This window comes from Pan troglodytes, chromosome 1 (assembly GCF_028858775.2).
Source record: "Pan troglodytes isolate AG18354 chromosome 1, NHGRI_mPanTro3-v2.0_pri, whole genome shotgun sequence".
In the NCBI taxonomy this organism is placed as follows: Eukaryota; Metazoa; Chordata; class Mammalia; order Primates; family Hominidae; genus Pan; species Pan troglodytes.
Window position 1 is genome coordinate 19655566 of NC_072398.2, and position 17651 is coordinate 19673216.

A 17651-nucleotide genomic window follows, 5' to 3' on the forward strand; every position below is an offset into this window, starting at 1 on the left:
GTTCTTCCACATTTATAACATAGATGCCTAAGGTGATAGGAATTTAATCCAACAACTTGAATTAGCAGGTGAGAATTCTACCACTGAACCACCAATGCCCAACAACTTAAATTAGATTTTAAGTGCTTTTATGTTTGTTTGTTTGTTTGTTTATTTATTTGGAGATGGAGTCTTGCTCTGTCGCCCAAGCTGGAGTGCGGTGGCATGATCTCGGCTCACTGCAACCTCCGCCTCCAGGGTTGAAGCAGTTCTCCTGCCTCAGCCTTCCGAGTAGCTGGGACTACAGGCACGTGCCGCCACACCTGGCTAATTTTTTGGATTTTTTAAATAGAGACGGGGTTTCACCATGTTGCCCAGGCTAGTCTTGAACTCCTGAGCTCAGGCAATCCGCCCGCCTCAGCCTCCCAAATTGCTAGGAATACAGGTGTGAGCCACCGCACCCAGCCATGCTTTTATGTTTTTAAAGTAATTTTATACTTTTATAGAATTGCTGTCTAAAATGATTCTATAATCTACAAAGTAAGAAATTCTATTTTATTTATTAAATAAGAATTTTTATTTTGGTTTCTGCTTAGAAAGGCATACTAGGGGTAAAAACCCCAATGATTCTAAGTACATTCTCTGCTAAGATGAAGTCAGAAGTACTGTATGAAGAAAAGCAAAACCTAACCATTTTCAAGTTTACAATTCAGTGGTGTTTAGTACATTCATAATGCTGTGCAACCACTACCTCCATCTAGTTCCCAAACCATTTCATCACCGAAAAGAAAACCAATACTCATTAAGCAGTCTATCTACTTTACTTCCTCCTGCCAGCTCCTGGCAACCAAAGTTTGCTTTCTGTCTCTATGTATTTACCTATTGTAGATATTTCATATAAAAGGAATCATACAATATATGTCCTCCTGTGCCTGGCTTCTTACACTTCGCATAATATTTTCAAAGTTCATCTACATGGTAGCACGTATCAGTACTTCATTCCTTTTTTTTTTTTTTCTTTTCTTTTTTCCTGAGACAGGGGCTTGCTCTGTCACCCAAGCTGGAGTGTAGTAGGGCAGCCTTGACCTCCTGGGCTCAAGCAGTCCTCTCACCTCAGCCCCCTGAGTAGCTGAGACTTACAGGCATGCGCCACCATGCCTGGCTAGTTTTTGTAGCTTTTGTAGAGACAGAGTTTCGACATGTTTCCCAGGCTGGTCTTGAACTTCTGGGCTCAAGCAATCTACCCGCCTCTGCTTCCCAGAGTGTTGGGATGACAGGCATGAGCCGCCGCAACTGGGCTAGTACGTCGTTCCTTTTTATGGTTGAATAATATTTCATTATAGTGAGAGACTGCATTTTGTTTATCCAGGGCCATTGTGCTTTTGTTCTTCAGAGTCAAAGCTCTTAACTATGTTAAACTACTTTTGACTCTTTACCTTTACTTCTTTTTTGTTTTGTTTTGTTTTAGAGACAGGGTCTTACTCTGTCTCCAGGCAGGAGTGCAGTAGCACAATCCTAGCTCACTGCAGCCTCGACCTCCTGGGCTCAAGTGATCCTTCCGCCTCAGCCTCCTGAGTAGCTAGGACTGCAGGCATACACAACCATATTCAGCTAATTATTTTTATATTTTGTAGAGACAGGGTCTTGCTATGTTGTGTTGCCCAGGCCAGTCTCAAACTCCTGGGCTCAAGTGATCCTCCTGCCTCGGTCTCTCAAAGTGCTGGGATTATAGGTGTGCACCACCATGCCCAGCCTTACTTTTTTTTTCTTCTTTCTTTCTTCCCTCCCTCCCTTCTTTTTAAAAATTAATACCATTTTCAAAGTAGTTTTACGTTCATAGCAAAATTGTGTGGAGATAGGGGTGTATACCCCTGCCCCCATACATGCACAGCCTCCCTATTAACATCCCCCACAGAGTGGTACATTTGATACAATTAATGAACCTACAGCTGGGCGCAGTGGCTCACTCCTCTAATCCCAGCACTTTGTGAGGCTGAGGCGGGCAGATCACTTGAGACCAGGAGTTCGAGACCAGCCTGGCCAACATGGCAAAACCCTGTCTCTACTAAAAATACAAAAATTAGCTGGGTGTGCTGGTTCATGCCTGTAATCCCAGCTACTCGGGAGACTGAGGCAGGAGAATTGCTTGAACCTGGGAGGCAGAGGTTGCAGTGAGCTGGGATTGCACCACTGCACTCCAGCCTGGGTGACAGAGTAAGACTCTGTCTCAAAAAAAAAAAAAAAAGAAAAAAGAAAAAAAAAGAGCCTACATTGACACAGCATTACACCCACAGTCCACAGTTTACATTAGGGTTCACTCTTGGTGTTGTACATTCTATGGATTTGGACAAATGCAAAATGACATGTATCCAACATTACTGTATCATACAGAGTAGTTTTACTGCCTCAAAGATCCTCTGAGCTCTGCTTATTCATCACCCTTCTGCAACCTACTGTTTCCATGGTTATACCTTTTATAGAATGTCATATATTTGTAATCATGCAGTATGTAGCATTTGATTAGCTCTTTTCATAGAAATATGCATTTAAGGTTTCTCCGTGTCTTTTTATGGCTTGATAGCTCATTTATTTTTAGCACTGAATAATATTCCATTGTGTGGATGTACAACAGTTTATTCATTCACCTACTAAAGGGCACTTGGCTGCTTCTAAGTTTTGGCAATGATGAATAAGGCTGCTATAAACATCCATGTGTAGGTTTTTGTGTAGATAGGAGTTTTCAGCTCATTTAGGTAAATACCAAGGAGTACAACTGCTTGATTGGATGGTAAGAATATGTTTAGCTTAGCACAGTGGCAGTATCATAGGCAGTGAGGTTTATCCAAGGCGTGATTATTGCCAATTGAAAACTTTTCTCAATACCCTTCTGTGATGACTTGCAACGTAGTCAGCATTGGCAAGGTTTTTTTTTTTTTTTTTTTTTTTTTTTAAAGGGAGTCTCATTCTGTTGCCCAGGCTGGAGTGCAGTGGCATCATCTCAGCTCACTGCAACCTCCACCTCCCGGGCTCAAGCAATTCTTGTGCCTCAGCCTCCCAAAGAGCTGGGATTACAGGCATCTGCCACCATGCTTGGCCTTTTTTTTTTTTTTTTTTGAGATGGAGTCTTGCTCTGTCACCCAGGCTGGAGTGCAGTGGCGCAGTCTTGGCTCACTGCAACCTCCACCCCCCCAGGTTCAAGCGATTCTCCAGCCTCAGCCTCCCGAGTAGCTGGGACTACGGGTGCGTGCCACTGCGTCCAGCTATTTTTTTTATATTTTTAGTAGAGACGGGGTTTCACCATGTTGGCCAGGCTGATCTTGAACTCCTGACCTCAGGTGATCCACCTGCCTCGGCCTCCCAAAGTCCTGGGATTACAGGCATGAGCCATCCGCGCCTGGCCTAATTTTTGTATTTTTTTTTTTTTAGTAGAGACAGGGTTTCACCATGTTGGCCAGGCTGGTCTTGAACTCCTGGCCTCAAGTGATCTGCCCACCTTGGCCTCCCAAAGTGCTGGGATTACAGGTGTGAGCCACCGCACCCGGCCAGCATTGGCAATTTTTGACATCTCTATGGTGACCAAATGAATTTTTTTCTTACAAAAAAAATTTTAGTTTTGTAAGAAACTCCCAAACTGCCTTCCAAAGTGTGTGTCCCATTTGCATCCCCACCAGCAAGGAATGAGAGTTCTTGTTGCTCCACATCCACCCCAGCATTTGGTGGCGTCAGTGTTCTAGCTTTTAGCCATTCTGATAGATGCATGGTATTTCATTGTTGTTTTAGTTTGCATTTTCCTGATGACATATGATGTTGAGCGTCTGTTGATATGCTTATTTGCTCTCTGTATATCTTCTCTGGTGAGTTGTCCGTTCAGGACTTTTGACCATTTTTAAGTAAGTCTTCATGTTTCCGTATTGTTGAGTTTTAAGAGTTCTTCATATATTTTGGGTAGCAATCCTTTATTGGATAGGTCTTTTACAGATATTTTCTTCCAGTTTGTGGCTGGTCCTCTTCTTTTCACATTGTCTTTTTTAAAGCATACATTTTTAGTTTTAATGAAGTCCAGCTTCTTTCTTTCATGGATTGTACCTTTGGTATTGTATCTAAAAAGTCATCACCAAATTCAAGGTCATCTACACTTGCTCCTAGGTTGCCTTCTAGGAGTTTATTGTTTTGTGTTTTACATTAGGTCTGTAATTCACTCTACATTAGTTTTTGGGAAAGGTGTAAGGTCTGTGTCTAGATTCCTTCTTTGCATGTGGATGTTCAGTTGTTCTAGAACCATTTGTTAAAAAGATAATATGTATATTGCCGTTGCATCTCCATTGTATTGCCTTTGCTTCTTTGTCAAAAATCAGTTGACTGTTTATGGGGGTCTATTTTTGCCAAATGCATTTTTAATTCAGCCTAAAAATTTTAGTCCATTGTATCTTGCATAAATATTCATACCATAGAATATTTGAATTGTATTTTTTCAGCATCCTCACTGAGGGAAAATGTTACAAATATATGTCCTCACATTTGATGTAGACCATTGCATTTGGGGTTTAAGTTGTTAAATGGTTCAGGCCAGGCATGATGGGGGGCGCCTATAATCCCAGCTACTCGGGAGGCTGAGGCAGGGAGAATTGCTTGAACCTGGGAGGCAGAGGTTCAGTGATAGATACTACACCACAGCGGAGCAAGACTCCGTCTCAAAAAAAATAATAATAATGGTTCAAAGCTGACTTTAAAAAGTGATCGCTAGAGACCAGGGATGGTGACACACACTTGTAATTCCAGCACTTTGGGAGGCCAAGGCAGGAGGATTGCTTGAGCCCAGGAGTTTAAGACCAGTCTAGGGACCATAGTGAGACCCTGTCTCCACAAAAAAATAAAAATAAAGAGATTGCTGGAATGTTTAACATTAACCAAATTTATTTCAGTTTTTGCTACTGTGAAAGTTTTTTTGTTGTTGTTGTTTTTTGTTTTGAGACAGGGTCTCGCTCTGTTGCTCTGAGTGCTGCCAGAGTGCAGTGGTGCAGTAATACCTCATTGCAGCCTTAACCTCTTGGACTCAAGCAATCCTCCTGCCTCAGCCTCCCAAGTAATTAGGAATATAGGCACATGCTACCAGGCCTGGCCTTACAGTTATTTTTTGTAGAAACAGGGTTCTCTCTATGTTGCCCAGGCTGATGTTGAACTCCTGGGCTCTAGCAATCTTCCCAGCTTGGCCTCCCAAAGTGTTGAGATTACAGCTATGAACCATTTTGCCTGGCCCTTTTTTTTTTTTTTTTAACATAGCATTACATTGTATAAGGTATTATAAGTAATCTAGAGATTACTTGAAGTATATGGGAGAATGTGAGTAGCGTATCAAAGTTGTATTTATTGAGTGCCTGAAGGTGAGGTATTGTTTTGTGGATTTGTCTTTAAAATCAACATTGAAGTATTTTATATTTTTTTAAATTATGAGATAGCATCACATTTCAGTTAAATTGCTATGCTTTTAACTAGGTAGATTTCCTCTGCAGCATTATGATTTTAATCCAGAAGTTGATGAGTATGACTATATATGTTTTTCAATCCCTGATCAAACATTAAATCCTTATTAGAAATCAGTGAGATGTGGCCGGGTGCAGTGGCCCATGCCTATAATCCCACACTTTGGGAGGCCGAGGCGGGTGGATCACCTAAGGTCAGGAGTTTGAGAGCAGCCTTGCCAACATGGCGAAACCCCATCTCTACTAAAAATAAAAAAATTAGCCAGGCCTGGTGGCTTGCGCCTGTAATCCCAGCTACTCCGGAGGCTAAGGCAGGAGAATCACTTGAACTGGGGAGATGGAGATTGCAGTGAGCTGAGATTGTGCCACTGCACTCCAGCCTGGGTGACAGAGTGATAATCTGTCTCAAAAAAAAAAAAAAAAAAAAAAATCAATGAAACTGGAGGAGGAGAAGCCAAAGGAAAACTAGAGTATGAGACAAGCAATTCTGAGTATCAGTTCCCAGGAAGCTGCCTCAAGTTGTTTTTTGAAAATATTAATAACAGATTTTATATTAAAAGCAATCATTGTCACTCCTCTCAGAGGAGTGGTGGCCAGTGCCAGTGCCAGTGGTGGACATGTGTGTGGATTCTGCTTCTCATCCTCAGGTCTGAGCTCTTTCTACTCGGAGCTGATGAAAGGACTGGGTGCAGGGGGGCGCCTCTGGGAGCTCCTGGAGAGAGAGCCCAAGCTGCCTTTTAACGGTGGGTCTGAAAATTGATTGTTTCTTTGCTAGGATTAACAAATGTGGCTTTGAACAATGAGACCAGCTCTTCCCCTGCCTGCAAGGGAGTGAGGGATGAGCCACAGTAAGGATGTGGCTCCTGCTACATGGCGGGCCGGGCGGGGGGGCGGTCAGGTTTTCTATGAGAGGGGGTGGGACAGCTGCTGGGGCACTGTTGTGGGCCAGGGTGTCCCTGGATGCATGGGCTGGCCACGTAGTGTGCTGCCCTCTGTTCCCCTCCCTCCATCTGGGTGTTACCGCAAAGGGCAGGATGGAAGTCAGTGTGGCCCAGGACTGTGACTAGGAAGGGTCCCAGCTAGTCTACCAAATTGATCTTCCCTAGTGATTCTGACATCTCTGTGGAGGGCTAGGGTGGGAATAAGGGAGGAGGAATCAGACATAAGAAAATATCTAAGTTTCTTGGCATTTTGGTGTGGGGTAGGGGAGGCTGGTACTCACTGGCTGGAGCCATCTCCTTCCTTATCAGTGACTTCCCTGGAGCTGTAGGGCCTAAACCAACTAGCCAGGAATCAGGAGAAATGGCTATGAGTAGTAACCACTCCCAACTGCTTATTGACTTCCTAGGACATTGTCAGGTAGCCCCAGGTCCATAAGTGAAAGCCCAATATTCTCCAATGTGATAGGCCTAGGAAATAGGTCCAGCTGAGAGAGTTTCAGTGGTGTCTCCCAAAGCACAGTAGGTGAACACCAGGGCAGAACAGACCTCTGACCCCTCCAGTTCTGCGGCTGCTGTGCAGCGCTCCCCGTTTCATCATAACTCTTCCAAAATATTTATTCTGGGTAGGTAAGATAAACTCTGGAGCTACACAGAGGCAGTGGCATAGAGAGAAGGCCATCGGGTTTGAAACCAGACTAACAAGGGTGGATCTTAACTCCACTACTTGTTAGCTTAAGCAGGTTGTTGTCTGTGGTCTTCAATGTCCTCATCAGCAAAATTGGAATTATAATTTCTACCTCTCAGGGTTGTAAGGATCAAGTAAGACCGTCTACGTATATAGTACCTTGGACATAGTAGGTGCAGAGTTGGCACGTTGTAAGCATTTAGCCTAGGTCTGCTTCTGACTTGCCCTTTAAGAGCTCATATACCAGGATTAGCTGTGGTGGAGTCACCCATCCATAGCCAGATGAGTAGGAGAACCGAGTTCTGCTTTTGAGTTTAATTTTTTGCTGTAAGTAATTAATATTCCATTTTATGTTTCAGAGGGGGTCATCTTAAATGAGAAAAGCTTCCAGGGTGCTTTGGAGTTTAAGAACGTGCATTTTGCCTATCCAGCTCGCCCAGAGGTGCCCATATTTCAGGATTTCAGCCTTTCCATTCCGTCAGGATCCGTCACGGCACTGGTTGGCCCAAGTGGTTCTGGCAAATCAACAGTGCTTTCACTCCTGCTGAGGTTGTACGACCCGGCTTCTGGTAAGTGGTTCACCGCACTGTAGCACCGGGGGACTCTCCCGAGCTCTGCTCCCACTTTTGCACCCTAGGAGATGCTCAAACCATGCAGATACCTTATTTTGTGAGAGTACCTTCTTTTCTAAGTGCCAGTGGAAAGAAATCCCTCAAACAGAAGGTGTCATTTGCAGGGGCATGACAGCTCATATAGAGGCCTTTAGAGCTTTTTGTGTGTGATGTGTCCTACCTCTTCAAGCCCAGAGTGACTTCCCCAGATCTACCTCCTCATCTCCCATGCGGGTATCTCCTCTGGACATGCCCTCTACTGGGAGCAGGTGGACGAGGCTGTGCTCAGCAGCCAGGACAGGGTGCCTGGGGTGCTCCAGCAGCACCCTGGAAAACCACCGTGTGCCAGCACGCGTGCTGGGCGCAGGAGTGATAGGGAGCTCCTGGAGAACCTCTGCCTCTGCCTGTGACCCATTGAATGCTTATTGTGCACACAGTTAACTTGGCAATCAGTGATTCACTTCTTTTTTTTTTTTTTTTTTTTGAGACAGAGTCTTGCTCTGTCGCCCAGGCTGGAGTGCAGTGGCGCGATCTCAGCTCACTGCAAGCTCTGCCTCCTGGGTTCCTGCCATTCTCCTGCCTCAGCCTCCCGAGTAGCTGGGACTACAGGTGCCGGCCACCATGCCCGGCTAATTTTTTGTATTTTTAATAGAGTTAGGGTTTCACCGTGTTAGCCAGGATGGTCTCGATCTCCTGACCTCGTGATCCGCCCGCCTTGGCCTCCCAAAGTGCTGGGATTACAGGCGTGAGCCACTGTGCCCGGCCAGTGATTAACTTCTATGTGACTGTTCCATTGAAACTATTTTGAGCTAGTAGGGATTTTCTTTTTTTTTTTTTTTTTGAGACAGAGTCTTGCTCTGTTGCCCAGGCTGGAGTGCAGTGGCGCGATCTCAGCTCACTGCTGCAAGCTCCGCCTCGTGGGTTCACGCCATTCTCCTGCCTCAGCCTCCCGAGTAGCTGGGACCACAGGCGCCTGCCACCATGCCCGGCTAATTTTTTTTGTATTTTTAGTAGAGATGGGGTTTCACCGTGTTAGCCAGGATGGTCTCGATCTCCTGACCTCGTGATCCACCCTCCTCAGTCCCCCAGAGTGCTGGGATTACAGGCGTGAGCCACCGCGCCCAGCCGGGATTTTCTTAATGGATGATTTTTCTCCTTCTAGTTTTTATTTTATTTTTAACTGGATTATAACATCTTTAAGAGCAAAGAGCACATGATTTTACTTCTATCTTCCCTGTAGTAGACAACAATGTCAGCAAGCAAACAACTCTTAATAAAAATCAAATCATGAATTTAGAAAGAATATTTTGGCCAGATGTGGAGCCCCACCCCTGTAATTCCAACACTTTGGGAGGCTGAGGTGGGAGGATCACTTGAGGCCACAAGTTGGAGACCAGCCCGGGTAATATAGTGAGACCCTGTCACTATTTATTTAAAAAAAAAAAATTCTTTAATTTAAAAAATGAATGTTTTGTGTCTTTGTGCTTATGCTTTTTGGTTAAAACAATGTGAGAGCTGGTTACATGTCAGATAAATATGTGACTTGCAAATCCTGACCCATGGAATCACCACCTGTGTTAAAATGGGGCTTAACTACATTGTTTGTCTCTGGAATCACTTTCTTGATTCACCATTCACTTGCTATAAAATTTGGAGTTTAAAAAAATCCTAGTTAGCTGGGCACAGTAGTTCACACCTATAATCTCAGCTCTTAGGGAGGCAGAGGTGGGAGGATAGCTTGAGCCTGGGAGTTTGAGACCTGCTTGGGCAATATAGTGAGACCTTGTTCTCCATAAAAAGGAAAAAAAAAAAAAAAAGACCAAAAAAAATCCTATTTAGGTTGCTGTAATTCAAGTAAAAATACTGAGTCTCTAGTTTCTTCATCACAATGAATAAATCCAGGACAAAGCAAACTGCAGTTAAATGTCTGCCATGTGTAGTCTATAAAGAGCTTTGTGCTTTTTCGTCAAAGACCTCAAGTTTTTGCCAGTTTGTGAACATTTCCAGCTGGCTTCTATAATTCCACAACATTAACTGAGAAGAAATGGCATTTCTTATGCTGTCACTGTTGTCATCATCACCAAGTTTTGTTGAGCACCCTCAATGTGAAGAATTCTGTTAGCAAAAGTCATAAAGATAGCGTCTGATTATTTAAAAGCTCTGCCATGGTATCGACCAGATTCTTAATTGCAGACAACAGATTCCTCACCAACTAAGCTTATTACAGAAAGGGATATTTTAAGGAGTAATAAAAGAGCTCAAAAATCACTGGCAGGAATGACAAAATAGATTCTAGATTGTACTTCCAGGACAGTTCACAGAACTCCATCCCAGAACCAGGCCTTCAAGGTAGCTGCTGACACTGGCATGGTCAGGAAGCTACAAATTTAGGCAGTTGCTGTCATGAGTGCCAGCTTCAGAGCTATGCCACCTCTGCCAGTATTCGTGCCAGCAAGTGGACGCCTCATGGCTTGCCCCTCCCTTCTGAATTAAAGCTTTGCACAAGTGCATCTTATCGGTGGAATCCTAAGTCACTAGGGAGTTTTGGGAAAACTCCCTACAACCTCCAGAGTACAGGAAGGCAAGCTGGACAGATGGACTCGGTGAGATAGTCATCCAGCTACTATCGGGAGACAATAACTTGGACAATCCAGAAAGTCCCTTTTAGCTCTGAAATTTCATGAAATATGTTAGTTTTAGAGTCCATCTGGAGATTTTCAGTACATTCTGATCTTTAAAAAATGAGTCTGGAATTTTCCCACCGGATCCTTTCTGTGTTGTTCATCAGCCTCATCACACTCAGTGACTCTTTCCTTTCCTCTCAACAAGGAACTATTAGTCTTGATGGCCATGACATCCGTCAGCTAAACCCAGTGTGGCTGAGATCCAAAATTGGGACAGTGAGTCAGGTAAGAAGAGAGGCTTCCATTTCTATTTCACGTTCTTTTAAAATTACTTTTGTCTTTTGCTTTTTTTTTTTTTTGTCTCGAACTTCTCAAGAGAGAAGGAATGGAAGTCTTTGGGATGTATTAAGCTCATCTCACATGGCAGGTTGTTTAGGTTTGCAAGTAGCGCTGTTTCCTGAAAACTCTAAATGTTTGAGCAAGGGTGAAGCATTGACTTTTTATTGAAAGCTGGAGACTACCATTACTAGATAGTCTAGAGGATGGGGAGGAAATGATAGAAGATTTTATTGACTCTTTTTTAGCTTTTACTGATTCTTCCCCACTTCCCATTTTCATCACCAGCCACAGTCTACTATTCTGCATAATGGGTTTCAGGGAAAAGTGAGCAAAGACTATGGCAAGAGCCAGAGTCCTCCTTGCAAAGAAGTTGCAGATTTCAAAGCAGAGTGTTAATGTAATGTGGTCACTTTGATAAGGCCATTTTCACAAGACTCTTTGGGGCAGGGAAATGTTGCTGCAGCTGTTTTAATTTTTATTACCAGGCTGTGCACACAGCATACAAACCTGAGCCTCCCCCCATTTCTGAACCTCTCTTTGTGATTAGCTCATCCTCTCCCCACTCCACTTGGGTGAGGGCAGGTGGACGGTGATGGGTGCTCAGGAGTGTAGGGACATCAGTGGTGTATATGATTAGGGATGGAGAAAAGAGCCTGGAAGTTTGCTTATTTTTCAGTACTACTCCATAGGGTTCTGTCAGAATTGTTTGTTCCCATCTGGTTTGTGTGTATTTCAAACAGTAATGGATGGAGATGGATTCCCCGCTTTGTCCTGAGTGGAAGGCAGGCATCTGGAAAATGCAGATGGACTTGGGGTCTCCTGGTGCCTCCTGATTCCTAAGGCAGGGGACTGACATTTACAAAGTTCCTACCATGTGCCAGGTGCCTTGCGGGCACCTGCTGTGAGGTCTCATTGCTTGCAGCATGGTGGGAACTACAGATGATAAAATCCTGTTAGTGGCAAAACATAAATTTTAAAAAAGACTGCTAGGTCTAAATTTATTAGACATGTTTTAAGTCTGTTTGAAATTCGTGATATGTTTTATTTCCAATTTGTAGGAACCCATTTTGTTTTCTTGCTCTATTGCTGAGAACATTGCTTATGGTGCTGATGACCCTTCCTCTGTGACCGCTGAGGAAATCCAGAGAGTGGCTGAAGTGGCCAATGCAGTGGCCTTCATCCGGAATTTCCCCCAAGGGTTCAATACTGTGGTTGGAGAAAAGGGTGTTCTCCTCTCAGGTGCATTTCTTTACTGCTTTGTAACAAAGTCTCTATATCCAAAGAACTTTTCACATGTTTCTTGTTTTTTTTTGTTTGTTTGTTTTCTTTTTGAGACGGAGTCTTGAGTCTTGCTCTGTCACCCAGGCTGGAGTGCAGTGGCGCGATCTCGGCTCTCTGCAAGCTCCGCCTCCCGGGTTCACGCCATTCTCCTGCCTCAGCCTCCCGAGTAGCTGGGACCACAGGCGCCCGCCACCACGTCCAGCTAATTTTTTGTATTTTTAGTAGAGACAGGGTTTCACCGTGTTAGCCAGGATAGTCTTGATCTCCTGACCTCGTGATCCGCCCACCTTGGCCTCACAAAGTGCTGGGATTACAGGCGTGAGCCACCGTGCCCGGCCCACATGTTTCTATATTGCAGTATTATTTTCTAATTAGGTTTTCATCTTTAGAGTTTTTGAAATTAGCCTTACCACTTGCTCTCTTATATGTGGAAAACTCCCCAGTGTTTTCTTTCACTTTCTACCCCATATGTGTTCCAAAAATTCTGAGTAGTACTCAGCCACAGCAAGCTTTTTTTCATCTGAAACAACAACAACAACAACAACAAATGTGCTTTGCAACCTGAGACCCTCAAAAATTAAAGAAAATAAGAAGTGGCGAGATTATTTGCCCAGGGAGTCAGGGAATGTGCATCAGGAACAAAGCTGAAATTGAAAGAATTATTTACTCCCTACATACTAGACCAGGGTTTGACAAACTTTTCTTTAAAGAGCCAGACAGTAAATATTGTGGGTTTTGGCCAGGCACGGTGGCTCACACCTGTAATCCCAGCACTTTGGGAGGCCGAGGCGGGTGGATCACTTGAGATCAGGAGTTCAAGACTAGCCTGGTGAACATGGTGAAACCCCGTCTCTACTAAAAATACAAAAAGTTAGCTGGGCGTGGTGGTGGGCACCTGTAATCCCAGCTACTCGGGAGGCTGAGGCATGAGAATTGCTTGAACTCAGGAGGCGGAGGTTGCAGTGAGCCAAGATTGTGCCATTGCACTCCAGCCTGGGAGACAGAATGAGACTGTCTCAAAAAAAAAAAAAATTGTGGGTTTTATGGGTCACATATGATGGCTGTCACACATCCTTCTTTGTGTGTGTGTGCTTTTAAGCAACTTTAAAAATGTAAAACACATTCTTAGCTTGAGGGCTGTGCATAGACAAGCCATGGTTCAGGTCTGGCCTGTGGGCCATAATTTGCTGAATAGACTCACGGCTGTGAGGCAAAGTGAGCGATTCCCTGTGATGTCAGACTACATCTATCATTCTGGATCACATTATGGTTGCCATATTTTGAGGAGAGAGAAGACTCACTTTGTATTTCTTTAAAGTGCAGAAATGAACCAATGAGTAGAACTTAAAGAGAAATAAATGTTCAGCTAAACACTTTTTTTTTCAATACAAATATTGAAATGTTTCCTTGCAAGATAACAAGTTCCTGGCCGGGCATGGTGGCTCATGCCTGTAGTCCTAGCACTCTGGGAGGCCAAGACAGGCTGATTGCTTGAGCTCAGTAGTTCGAGACCAGCCTGGGCAACATGGTGAGACCCCGTCTCTACCAAAAATACAAAACAATAGCCAGGTGTGGTGGTGAGCACCTATGGTCCCAGCTACTCGGGAGGCTGAGGTAGGAGTACTGCTTGAGCCCAGCGAGGCAGAGGTTGCAGTGAGCTGGGATCGCACCACTGCACTCCACCCTTAGTGACAGAGTGAGTGAGACTCTGTCTTAAAAAAAAAAAACAAAAAAACAAAAAACGTGTCTCTGTTTGAGCAGAGGGTGGGTGCCTCTTTGTCACAGTGAAGGCTGGCAGGTTAGACTAAAACAATAGTCTTTTCCTATGCTAAACTTTTCATTTGAAGTTAGACCACAGAAAATATAAAACAAAAGGGTTTTAAGCTTATTGTATATGATTTAAAAAATATATATATATAAGCAGTAGATGAAAAGGCGTCTTTGATAGATCTGAGATGTTCCAGGAGTAGAATTCCTGACTGCTGTGTGAAAGTGAACTGCTACTCCATCTCTGAAACATATCTGAGAAATGGGGCAGAAAACCAGTGTAAACTGCTCGTGGTGAAATTATTGAACATTGAAGTGTGAGGCTTGTCCTAAAAGCACATCACCTCCCTTGACACGGATTCTGCATGTCCTTCCCTCTGGTAGGATCCTCCAGTTCCGTTTCTCAGTGAAGTAACCAGAGGTTCCAGTCTGCTCTTGCTTTCTGGGAGGAAGACAGAGCACCTAGTAATAGATTCCCAGGGTACTGATTGGCACCACACATGACTCAGAGGGGACCTAAGCCATCAGCAGGCTGCTCTAAGGACCTACCTCAGGGCAGTCAGACACCCTCACCAATTAGAGGCTCAGGAGAGGGTTTTCCTCACCGCCCTCCTTGTGTGCACTGGTTTCCTGTTTGAGAGCAGCATTTAGCAGCACCACACGCATCAGATGTAGAGGATGAACCTCTCTTATATGAAATAAAATGATGTCCAGCAACTACTGTTGATAAGTATGTTCAGCCAATAAAATCAAAAAGGAATGTTTTTTATCCCCAAAAGTGGAATTGGGTTTTATAAACAATGTAAGTTGGGAGGAGTGAGCACTCTGAGACTTTCCAAGTATGACTTAGGAGCAGCGTCCCTGGAGGAAAGGAGGGAGGATGGGGTGAGACAAAGATAGGGAGGGAATCAACACAGATCCTGCTGGCTCCACTCCATCCCACCTTCTCCCACACCTACTTCCAGTTTGTTCCCTCACTTTTAGTAGAATTTGAGCTTAAAAAGACAGGATTAGAGTGACTTACTGTAACTTTCAGTGTCATACATACACACATATTACTATTTTTTCCTCTAGAGGAGGGGGAAAAAAGAACATCATAAAGAATAAGTGCTATGTTAGCCGGGCATGGTGGCACTGCCTGTAGTCCCAGGTACTGGGGAGGCTGAGGCAGGAGAATCACTCGAGCCCAGGAGCGAGAGGTTGCAGTGAGCCATGATTGCACTACTGCACTCCACCTGGAAGACAGAGCAAGACTCTTGTCTCAAAAAAAAAAAAAAAAAGAAGAATTGCTATAATGTGGGAATATTAGAATTATCAGTCTCAGCACCACTGATGTCCTTTGCTCCCAGACATTTCAAGTGTTCTTTGGAAACCTGCAAATATCTTGAGTTTCTGGTTTCCTTGCTACATTGGATATTCTGCTAGGGAGGAAGTATGTGTACTGATGAACAGCATAGATCTTTACATGCTTTTAAGAGCATACCCCTTGCACTGTGTAGGTTCAGATCTCAGTTCCACTACTTACCAACTGTGAGATCTTGGACATGCTACTTTGTATCTCAGTTTATCATCTGTAAAATGGGAATAATTATAGGGTCTGTCTCATAGGATTTTTAAAAAGATTAGTCAGGCACAGTGGCTCACACAGTGGCTCCCAATCTCACACTTTGGGAGACCAAGGCAGGAGGATCTCTTGAGTCCAGGAGTTTGACACCAGCCTGGGCAACAGAGCAAGACCATCTCTCCAAAAAATTTTAAAAATTAGCCAGGTTTGGTGGTATGGGCCTGTGGTCCCAGCTACTCAGGAGGCTGAGGCAGGAGGATCACTTGAGTCCAGGAGGTTGAAGCTGCAATGGGCCGTGTTCATGCCATTGCACTCCAGTTGGGTGACAGAGCAAGACCTTGTTTGGAATTATTTAAAATAAAAACATTAAATGAGATAATACATGCAGTGCATATAGAAAATGCCTGGTATTGGCTGGGCACTGTGGCTCCCGCCTATAATCCCAGCACTTTGGGAGGCTGAGGTGGGCGGATTGCTTGAGCCCAGGAGCTTGAGACGAGCCTGGGCAACATGACAAAACCCCGTCTTTACCAAAAATTAGCCAGGTGTGTTGGTGCACACCTGTAGTCTCAGCTACTTGGGAGGCTGAGGTGGGAGGATCACTTGAGCCCAGGAGATTGAGGCTGCAATGAGCCGTGATCATGCCACTGCACTCCAGCATGGGTGACAGAGTGAGGCCCTGTCTCAAAAACAGAAAGAAAAGAAAATACTTGGTACATAGGAAGTCCTCAATACATTTTGGCTATGATAATAATTATTAATTTTGGGATTGATATATTTTAAACCTATATTTTAAAATAGGTTTCTGTTCTATCTGTGTCAGCTATGACTAACTAGAAGAAGCTTACCTTCAAATTGCTATATGGTTTATCATAAAAGCCTATTACTAAGATTTTTTGTTGAGGCTTTCTTTTTTAAAATGTTGTCTTTGTCAGGTGGGCAGAAACAGCGGATTGCGATTGCCCGTGCTCTGCTAAAGGTAAGCCTGAAGCGACTTGGATGTTTTTTAAATTAGGGATTATTTTTATTAGGGACCTTGTAATTTGTAATTTACTATTTGTCTTCTTCCTTTTCCTGTTTTTTGTTTTTTTTTTTTCTTGGAGGGGGAGGGTGACGGTTCTGGTGAAAGGTAAGTTAGTGTAGTATATTGTCCAAATTTAACAAGTATTTCTTAGGTATCATGAGCTCAGTACTGTGCTAAGGTTGTTGGAGGTAGAAGAATTTAACACATGGACCCTCCATCAAGAAGCATACAGTCTAGCCAGTGAAACAGTGATTATTAATGCAAAATATAAAACAGCGTAAGTATGCATATTTGTACAATCTGTAATCAGCTGCTGAAGTGAATAGTACAGACTTGAAGTACTTAGACAAGATTCCTAGAAGGAAAGGGAAGAGCCATTTTAGCTGAAAGGCAGGCATTCTCTTTTTAAGCAAGCAATAGCCTTCCCTTTGTTATACAACTGTTCTTCTCAGGCTTATAGGTGATTAAAAAAAAAAGCAGCTTTACTGAAGCAGAATTTACATATATAAAATTCATTTATTTAAAATGTACTTTCCAGTGACTTTTAGTAAATTTGTGGAGTTGGTTGCACACAAAGTCCAGTTTCAGAACATTTCTGTCACCCTAAAAAGATCTCTCGTGCCCACTTGCAGTCGTTCCTTGTTTCCGGCCCCAGGATGCCACGAATCTACTTTCTGTCTGTCTAGATTTGCTTTTCCAGACATTTCAGATAAATGGAATCAGACAATATATGGTTTTTGGCATCTAGCTTTTTTCACTTAGTACAGGTGGAGTGTTTTTGAGATTTCTCCAATTTGTAGTTTGTATCAGTACTTTATTCCCTTCTACTGTTGAGTAGTATGGATGGATCCCTATTTGTTGATCTGTTCACCAGCTGATAAACGCTTGGGTCCTTTCCAGTTTGGGGCTATTGTGAATAATATGTAAAGAATAGTAGCTACCTTTTTGTGAGGGTGTGTGTTTTCATTTGCAAAGCTGGACTTGTAATGTTTTATCTACATCAGATTAGTCTCTTTTTTTTTTTTTTTTTGGTCTCATGTGTTAGCTTTTCTTTTTTCTTTTTTTCTTTTTTTTGAGACAGAGTCTCGCTGTATCACCCAGGCTGGAGTGCAGTGGTCCAATCTCAGCGCATTGCAACCTCTGCCTCCCAGGTTGCAAGTGATACTCATGCCTCAGCCTCCCAAGTAGCTGGGATCACAGACGCACACCACCACACCCGGCTGATTTTTGTATTTTTAGTAGAGGTGAGGTTTCACCATGTTGGCCAGGCTGGTCTTGAACTCCTGACCTCAGGTGATCCACCCCACCTTGGCCTCCCAAAGTTAGTTTATTATTTCTAAATTAACTATAAGCAGG

The 17651-nt window shown here is 43.6% G+C and overlaps 1 protein-coding gene and 1 pseudogene across 4 annotated transcripts in view; both read left to right on the forward strand.

The window, feature by feature from the left end:
- ABCB10 (ATP binding cassette subfamily B member 10) overlaps positions 1-17651 on the forward strand; it is a 42142-nt gene that overhangs the window by 20875 nt on the left and 3616 nt on the right. The window contains exons 7-12 of one of the 4 annotated variants that reach the window (XR_010149866.1): positions 6107-6202; positions 7445-7654; positions 10526-10605; positions 11718-11898; positions 16207-16250; positions 16447-16572. Coding sequence is in view for 3 of the 4 variants with exons in the window: in XM_016940620.4 (XP_016796109.1) it covers positions 6107-6202; positions 7445-7654; positions 10526-10605; positions 11718-11898; positions 16207-16250 (611 nt within the window). In the remaining variant the exon portion in view is untranslated. The remainder of the gene's footprint in view (positions 1-6106; positions 6203-7444; positions 7655-10525; positions 10606-11717; positions 11899-16206; positions 16251-16446; positions 16573-17651) is intronic. The other 3 variants (XM_016940620.4, XM_016940628.4, XM_063790727.1) reach the window with 3 other exon arrangements.
- Positions 2782-2933, forward strand: LOC112206934 (U4 spliceosomal RNA; annotated as a pseudogene).